Source organism: Agelaius phoeniceus, chromosome 10, assembly GCF_051311805.1.
Source record: "Agelaius phoeniceus isolate bAgePho1 chromosome 10, bAgePho1.hap1, whole genome shotgun sequence".
Lineage (NCBI taxonomy): Eukaryota > Metazoa > Chordata > Aves > Passeriformes > Icteridae > Agelaius > Agelaius phoeniceus.
The window spans coordinates 11,803,644-11,812,905 of NC_135274.1; the positions used below are offsets into that span (position 1 = coordinate 11,803,644).

Here is a 9,262-nt window from a genome sequence, read left to right on the forward strand (position 1 = left end):
CGTGAACAATTCTGATTTGCTACTAATATCCCAAAGAAACAAAAATCTTACCAATTTTGATGCTGTGTGAATATGTCAATGAGTACAGTCTGCGATTAGAGAGAAAAAAAATCTCAAAACTCATTAGCTTAAAAGTATGTTTTTTTAAAAAAGCATGATAACATTGTAAGAGATGTGAACAAAATGAAGCTGCCTCTAATCACCTTGGCTTTTAATATGATAAAACATGTTTTTGTGCCATTCTGTCAAGATACTGCAAACATTATATTTGGTTTAACTTGCTTCAATTTGTGATTTTTTTTTCCATGGACTGTAATGTGATTAACAGGTTTGAGTGGTAAGTGAAGGCAACATTCACAATTTTTTCCTCACTTATACCAGCTTAAAAAAAGCATGAGATTTCAGTCCAAGAAACTTGAGCTTTTTTTGGCAATATGAGTGCTTATTTCTACTCTAAAATCTACAGCCTTTCATACTCTGTAATGATCATGGGACATTATCTCTGGGAGTCTAACAGTGAATCAGGTCAATGTCTTGTTAATTTAATTAATTCCTTGGTAGCATGATGTAGATAAACTGCCACTGCTTTGCAATGAACTTCAGACTAATTATGAAATGTTGTGATCCCTGGGTTTGACGTGGTTAACTTGCTCCCACTGGGATGCACAAGGTGCAGCAGGACCATCTGCCCCACAGCCTGAGCTCAGGTTCAGCTCTCAGACAACTTTATCACTGCCTGCAGGGTGATTCTGTGAGTACCTGCCAAATGAGTATTCTTACACTCACAACTAATGAAAAAAAAATATAAACCAGCTCTTCCTATTAACTTCATTCAGATCAGAGGTTGCCACTTGTTTCACGCCTTTGGGTGTGTTTGAATTTTACTCTGATCAACATTAAGCTCTTTCAATTCAGATGAACAAAAAAAGAAGTATGCACTTAAATCCAGGTTTCACCAAATTCCTTCCTGTTGTTTCATTAGTGGGAGTCACTGTAACAATTGCAGCTACAGAAAGACACAGGTAACACAGAGGTCTGGTTCTGTGTATGCAAAAGCAATTCATGCAAAGTAAATCCAGTCCTACAGCCTCTTTGTTTGTTTCATTATTGGACTTGGACTAGTATTTGTATTTATATTACTTGTTTATGATCTGTTGCTATTTTTTCAGTAGTCAATTATTTTGCTTATACATGATGCCTTAAAAGCCTTGCCTTCTGAATCAGAAAATCACCTGTTGCACTCAACAAATACGTACTTAACTATGAAATAATTTTTCTTGTATGAAATAAACATCTGCTACTATTGCTAGTACCAAGAGCCACCTCTCTCTTATAGTCATATACACTGTTCCATAATGCACAGATTTCCAAAATCTCAGAAGTATGGGTATATTTGTAAAAGTACCAAAACTCTGTGTTTGGTAGCTATACTAACCTTAAATAACATCATGCAAACACTGATACAGGTCACATATGCTACCTTTGGGAATGTGGATAAAGTGACCATTGGATTTCACTGAATTTGTGACATGTATTATGTTTAGGATTGAAGGTCTTAGCAGATACAATGTGATCTATAACTAAGCTCCCTAAGAGCTGTGCTATTACTTCTGTATTTTTAAATGTTCAAGAAGCATTTTGTTTTATTCCAGTTGAGGGGAAGGCCTTATTCCAGAGTTTATGTGAGGATAACGGGTTTTCATTTCAACACCACAGCACGCAAATCTTTTCCTTTTAAAAATAAATGACCTGTTCATTTTTATTAGATGTCTACAATGGTAATACACATTTTTCACTGAGAAGGAGGACATTGCCCTGACAACATAGAAGAGGAACAATCTATAAGTATGTTGTTGAAGCATTACCCTGCTGATTTGATTTCTTCTCTTTTCAAATTGAAATAGCACAGATGGTTATAAATGCATCTTGGGGAAAAAGGATTGGGACCTGATTTAAACACAGTTCTGAAAACTAAGAGTCGTTTCTTTCTCCCTTTAATATTCTGAGGAGCCACTGCATGTAATGAGCAGCTCCACGGCTGATGGAATGCCTGTACATGAAATTCTGATAACTGTGCAATCTCACAGAGACTACACGAGGGCCACAGATATTTTTCACTGCTAAAAGAAAATACAAGTAAGTCCTATGAAATTCTGTGCATCTTTCTGTATAGAAAGTTTTAACTACACCACAACAATGTACTTGTTCAATGTATTTCAATTTCCCAGCAATGCATGTAATAGATCAAAACTTTTCCAGAAAATAAAAAAGCTCCCATAATACTTGGAAGATAGTTACTGCAAGTGCATGGAGCCAGCTCAGGACAGTGCATAAAGGGTAAATTTCAGTCTTAAAAGTCACTCCCTAGGGTTATACAGGGCTTGCTGACCAGTTCTGAATTTCACTAGCAGTGAAATATGTACTCCAGCATCAAGTTCTGTGTTAGCAGTTTTAGAAAATAACTTTTTCTTTCAGTGATACATAAATTTAATTAAGACTTACAAATGACACTTTCTTCCATAGCAGTCAAGAATAATTAGATGTAAAAGAAATTGTGATGCCACAACCAAGAGGAAACCTAACTTTGATAACTACTCATTGTGTGTCGTGGGCACTTGCAGTAGCCAGATATTTAATAATAACCAGGCAAGTCTTGAAGTGAAGAAAATTACTGAGGGAAACCCCAGAGATTAATGACAACAATCCAAAGGTTGACAAGACTGAAAAAAGAAGTTTTAAAATTCATTCTGGGCAGCAAATTAATCCCAGATACTGTAGTATTAATCTGCACATGCTAACTTTGTAGTTCTGGTTAAAAGACAACCAGAAATATGCAGTATGGGTTTTTTCTCTCTTTCAGTGAAGCTGTACTGCACATGCTGTCTGAAGCACTATCGAATCCACTGATAAGCAAAGAGGTGGTTAAAAAATTGGGAAACAACAGCTACCAATTTCTGGCACTGAGATAGTGAGAGATATGAAGTTTTTCAAGGTCCTCATCCCCTGAGGGCCAGGCAGGCTTCCCCTTTCTGCTTCTCCCCAGAGAGCACAGGCAAGAGCCTGTTCAACACACCAGGAGAAGAGGAGCTGCTGCTGCATTTTATCCAGTGAGTTGGTAATTAAAACCATTGTTTTGATGTAGAAGTTTAATTAGTTTTCCTTCTTCTGAGTTAATGCTCAAAACTACATGGCTATTAGTGCTTGCAGGAAGGAGGAGAAGGGTTGGTGTGCATAGGCAGAGTGTGAACAGAGTGAGTGACACTGCTGCAACTACTGCAGCCACAAAGGGGAGAAGGGATGCACAGGATTAGAGCTGGAGCTGAAAGAGGAGATTAATGGATATTTTCAGGAAAACAGTGAGAAATTCATGTGGGAGGCTAGGGTAGGCAGGATTAGAGAATTCAAACCAGATGGGATTGATTAAATAAGGAAGAAATGGAGATGCCAAGCCTGGACATAAGCAGCATGGTTTGGTCACTGTAGTGTACAAGAGGGTTAGTGAAACAAAGCATGGAAATTCTATAGTTAACTTCTTTACTACTTCCACGAGTCTCCCTCCTCCCTTCACCCACAGTCCCATTCCTCAATGGATCAGATCCCTTGTGCACAGACTTATGACCTTTGACAATTTAGGCTCCTTCTGGCTTTAGCTGATTTTTTTATTCTCCACTGACCTCACTGAAGGAAAGCATCTCTGAGAATTTTGTCTATGTTTAACAACACAGGTTAGCCAGGTTAGTGAACTGCTTAAAGTAATTGCCCATGAAAACAGGGCACAGCCTGTAATTTCAGGAATTCCCACCAGTGGGATTGAAACTAACATTGGAAGAAGTTAGTGAGTATTGAAGCTTATCAGATAATGTTTCTGGCTGCTACACTCATAATATCTGGTACATTCATCTGCTAATTTGCAAATAAAAAGCATACCCACCAAATATTAAACTGATTCCTCTGGTTGGGCTGCAGTACTGGTTCTGCATGAGTGCAGAAAAATAAATTTCATCCTCATATGTGACGCCAGCTGCTGCTCTAATGCATGTAGTTTCCTGATAATGGGAGTTCTGACATTATTCACTTGTTCAGGGGATTTATTTGCTCTCTCTAATTTAAATAAGATTTGTAATACATTCGGTTTTCTTTTACTCACAGAGGTGGAAAAATATGGAGAACAGACCTGTAAGTTGTGGTCTATGTGGTCAGTCCCACCAAACACTACCCATTGCTCTTCTTCACTTGTACCATTTCACTCATCACTGGTAACTTTTCAAAATAAATGTTTAGTATTTATTTCTGTTTATTTGTTGCTTTTGTTTATGTGTTTATTTTTGTTGGCATTTTCTTTTTCTTTAATGATTTATTCCAATGAATTGTTATCTGTAGCTTATTCCCATGGCTGTTGTGGAGTCTTTGCCTGCAATCTTGTCTCCTTAAAGGATCGAAGTTTTATTTCACTCATTCCTAAAAGCACCTTAGTTCAAAGCCACCAAATGTGTTTTCTCTGCTATACAAGATGCAGGCTGCTTTGCTGGAGCACAGGAGCAGCTGTCAGCTCTGCCTGTGACAGTGTTAGACTGTAAATTCCAGAGGCACTCCGTGTGTGCCACATGCCTGCTGCCTGTAAGGAAGCTCTGACACAGCCACGGCTTTTGGATCTCTTCTCAGCTTTAAATATCTTAACTTACCTCCTTTCATCTGTGGTCAGCCCTAGCACGTTCATCAAATGTAAACAGTGCTTGGTTTCCAGCAGGATCCTGTAAAATCAGAAAGGCTTTTCCTAGCCATTCTTTGGGCACTATGTGCCACACCAGGTATCTCTGAGATGTAGCAAAGATCATTTTGTGCTGGTGATTCAACACTTTTTTTTTTATTACATGCAAGGCAAGTTCTCAGAAATAGAAAGAACTTGTCTATTCTTGGGCTTGTCTTTTCACTTTTTAAAACTTAAAACCTGCTACTTCTCATCTCTGTTCAATGTACAGGCATTTTAATTTTTCCAAATTACTATTCAGTCTAATGTTGCTTCTAAGCTCCACTGCTGTTTCCAATTCTGAATTGAAGAACACTTTTAATTCCTCCATTTCTTTCTAATATTTACACAAAAGGTGTGTTGAAAGCAGGTTCCAGTCCAAAAGATGTGTTGAAAGACTTTTATTTGCAGCCAATATTTCTTTCAGATACATAAAACTGCATATGTTTATAGGTTTGGTTTCATAAGCTTGAGCAGAAAAACTGCAGTTTTACTGAAGGGGGTGGCTGTATGTCCTTAAGCAGCAGCATCCCAGATAGTCACTAACACAGGGGCCAGAAACAAGGAAGTTCCTGCCTCATATGTAAAAAGTTCATGCATTTTTCTTCCTGTCTCTCACCTGATGAGGCAAAGTGCAAGCTGGCATATTTTTTTAATGGGGGGATGTTTTTCCTCCACCATAAAAAACCCCAACAAACCAAAACCAGCCACAACAAACAAACAAAAACCCCAAAAAATAAATCCTTATAGATTACACTTCCAGCTCCCCAAGTGCAACATGCATCAAAAATCCTGTTTGAAGGGAGAAAGGCAGCTACCCGTTCTGTGCAGTTCTCTGCAGCTGCTCATCTGACCCCCAGGCTAAGTGTTCACTGCAAGAAGCTGCTGCTTGAAATGCTTAATTATCAGAAGCCTTAAAGCCACTTGCCTGCACTGCTCTGCAGTGACTCTGCCAGCCCAGGGCTTATGGTTTTGCCTCCAGCTATGGAAGCCAAAGGAAGGGAAGGTACTGAGCAGGAATTGATGTGCAGCTGAGTTTTTGCTGAACTCTGGGAGTGATGGTGATGTGTGACAGTCAGCAAGTGGGCAGAGCTGTGGCCTGGACTGAGGAAGGGATGTGTAGGTGACTGAGATAAGGTGTAAACAGGCACAGAAAGAGGTTAATGCCTGAAGGGATTCTGTAAGGAAAATGAAAAATACCCTTGATTTCTAACAGTTTGACAGTGGAAACTTTCTTTGGTGAGGTCAGTAAAGCTAACTCCTAAATGCTGACATTCAAAGTTTGTATTTTGCAACAGCTGTTGTAACTACATCTCAGTTAAAAGTTGCCTAAGTATTGTATGGTGGGCATAATGAGCTGCAGGTGTATGAAGACAAGTTATCTGTCCCATGGCTTCCCAGATGTGCTTTTTTTTTTTTTTTTTCCCTCAGGGTTTCCTGATGAAGGCAGGAATGACCTGAATAAACTACTTGCTGTTCTGGTCACCCTTCCTGGAGTCCTGGGATCCTTACTCCTAGACAGAAAGCTTACAATTAAAGCTTCAGCAATGAAAGGGTTACCTTGATTAACAATTAACAAGCAGCTGTCAACAGTGAGCCTCAGGAGATAAAAGAGAACGGTAGGTCTTGGTGTAGGGATGTCTGACCTGCTTAAGCTCTGGGAAGAGAATCACTCTTCAGGAAGATGAAAGAGGTACCTTGCTCACATGAATAAGATTAGCCTTGGCCTTGCTACAGAAATAGGCAATTCTATCTGGGTTAATAGGCCTACAGCAGAGGTGAAGAGATGACCAGATGGCAGAGCTCTGGAATGGACTGGGACTGGTTTCCTCAGTTTCTAAACACAGTGATGAAAAGCTTAGCAACAATTGTGGAGTTGGAAAATGACTGCAGGCCTGTGAGGAGGTAAATTTGTAACAATGAGAACAAGACCATAGGCAAGGAAAGCAGCAGCTTGTCCAATTCTTGATACCTTCAAAACTGTCTTGCTGGAATATCTGTTTATCTTGGGGTCAAGATTGCATTCTACCCAATTTTTGTAGAGCGTGAAATACAAGATGTCATGTCAGCTAACCTAAAAGCCTCTCTTGCCTTAAAGTCTGCATCCCTCTCTCTTTCAGATACTGACTTCCCATAAAATACTAAAGTTACTATAATATCTTTGCTATTCATAGTGTAAAAATGTATTAAAATTGCTTGCCATGATCAATAACAAAAATTAAAAAGCTAAATAATTTTCTCTTCACCATGATATGTCAAGGGAAAAATTGGCAAGGACTATTTCTAGATCAGGCAATTTAGATGGAAGTGCAAAAGCATTATTAAGGATTGGTCAGTAAATGTTATTGATATGAAACACTATTCCATCAGTCTCTCTAAGGGATTGCTTTAAAGCTTTTTGTTTCTTTCAAGTAAATAGAAGCAATTTCTCCTTCAAGTAATTATCACCCACTGAGGTGTCGTTGTCCCTCCCTCCCCCAAGTAGTTCCTCTTGTGTGTTTAGGTAGTTACACATCGTTTCACCATCTTCCTTTTTAGGTTGTGCATTCTCCAAACTTTATTTCTATCGGTTTTTTACGACTCATTTAGACATTGCACTGGGAGCAACTAAACCAAAACGAATTGTAATAACTGGCAACATATGCTTTTTATCTATGATAGTTTTAAATGGTACAATTTCTATACTACTTCTGTCTGCCTGCTACTATCAAAATGCAATTTACTTGTGATTGTTGAAAATTATACTTAACCACATCTTGCATCTCCGGCAGGCTCCTGCTATCCGTACATCAATTTCCGTCTTGCAGGAAGTTTTGCGCTAATCGGTTCTTCATGACCGCTGAAAATGCGCGTTTGGTGGAGCCAGGGTAACAGAACTACAGTGATTTTTAGCTTCTTTTTTCATCGTGAAGCAATCTGATTAACTAGGTAGCGGACACGCGTCGAAGTGATTTAAGCACAACATCCTAAAGGTATCATTAAGCACTAATTAACTTACCGACTCTCTCGAGATGCTACGGCACGAGAACCAGCTGTTAGAGCGAATTTAGACGACAATGGCTATATTTTCTTTCTATTGTAAGAAAAGCCCTCTAGTTCCTGCTTTAGGCGTAGGGGCAAAGCCGCGGCGGGTGACCGAGCACCTCCCGGCAGGTGCGGCGCGGAGCCCGCCCTTCCGCGGCCGCACGCGAATTCCCGGAGCCCCTCCGCGCCCGGCAGCGGCTCCGCTCCGCCGCGGCCACCGCGGAACCCAAGCGCGGCTCCTCAGGCCGGGGACCCCCGTCCGTCCCGCGGGCTGCCGCGGCGCGGAGAGCGCGGTCGGGGTGCCCGGCAGCGTGCGGCGCCCAGCGCCGATACTCACCCGGCGGCACCGGCGGCTCCGCGGCCGCCCTCGCGCGGCGCGGCCCCGAGCGGCGCGGCCGGGAGCGCGCAGGCGGCGGCGCGCGGGGAGGGGCGCGGGCCCTACCTGGGGGCGGCGGGCGGGGGGCGCCCGGCCATGGCGGCGGCGAAGGCAGCGGGACCCTCCGCTCCGGCCGTGTCGGGGCAGCGACGGCGCGTCCCCGGCGCTGCGGCGCCTCCCGGCCCTGCCCTCCGCCTCACTCCTCCCCCGCCCGCCCCGCCGCCTCCGCCCGCCCTCCCTCGCGGCCGGGCCCCGCGGGGCCCTGCGCTCCCGGCGGGTGCGGGCTGCGGCGGGGCCGAGCGCGGCACCACGGACACCGCAGGGAGCCCCGGCGAGCGCCGTGCCCCCGCAGGGCAGCGCCGTGCCCCGCACTCCTCGCACCTGCGGACCGCTGCCTGGCAGCCGGTGCCCGGCCGGGACATGCGGGAGGCGGCAGCCGGTCGGAGCTGTTCGCTGGAGCGGTGAAGGGGGCGGCTGCGGGAGTTCAGGACGGCTGCAGAAGTTGCTGGCGTGGTGCTCCGGCTGCAGTGTGCGAACGAGGATGTGACAGCGAGGTGCTCGTTGGCTCCAGAGAGAAACGGGCGATCCTTGCCGAGTCCTCGTTACGAATGTCATGATGTTCCTGGAGCCCCAGCCCCGTAAACCATGTGATTTAAATGACGGGGATTGCTTTCTGTCTGTCTCAGATGTGACACACAAGCATTTAGAGTAGGAGCCTAGAGTTAAATACAACTTATGTCTTGTTTTGAGCTTATTCAGACTATTTTATTTGTTTACTTTCAGCAAACTTTTCCTGGTTTGTTTGCTTTTTCTTTTCAGGAAATTACCAAGTGTGTTGAGGTTTAGCTCTATCATGTTTGCATAACCATGTCAGAGAATCTGTGCAATGCAAATGGTTAGAACTGGTCTCTAGTCATGAAAGGAGAGATTAAAAGCACTTGACTCACAAGAGTTGGATGCGCGGTGCAAACATTGTTTTGAACCCAGAGCCTCCTGGTTTCAGCAGGAGTCCTGTTGCCTCAGGTGTGAAATTTGGAGGGCTGGAGACAACTGGTATTGCCTTGTAGTTCCTGGCAAGATTCCACTTCTGCTGAGATTTGTTTTCTGTAAGTTTA

General features: G+C 43.1%; 1 protein-coding gene across 10 annotated transcripts in view; it reads right to left on the bottom strand.

Annotated features, from left to right (window-relative positions):
- Positions 1-8,785, bottom strand: part of SPHKAP (SPHK1 interactor, AKAP domain containing) — a 64,501-nt gene extending 55,716 nt beyond the window's left edge. For 4 of the 10 annotated variants that reach the window (XM_054639582.2, XM_054639584.2, XM_077183889.1 and 1 more), the window contains exon 1: positions 8,529-8,785. In XM_054639582.2, the coding sequence (XP_054495557.2) occupies positions 8,529-8,569 (41 nt within the window). In that variant the 5' untranslated portion in view covers positions 8,570-8,785. Of the gene's footprint in view, positions 1-7,745; positions 8,084-8,108; positions 8,362-8,528 lie in introns of those variants that run through there. The other 6 variants (XM_077183892.1, XM_077183890.1, XM_077183895.1 and 3 more) reach the window with 6 other exon arrangements.
- Positions 8,786-9,262: the final 477 nt, after the last annotated feature.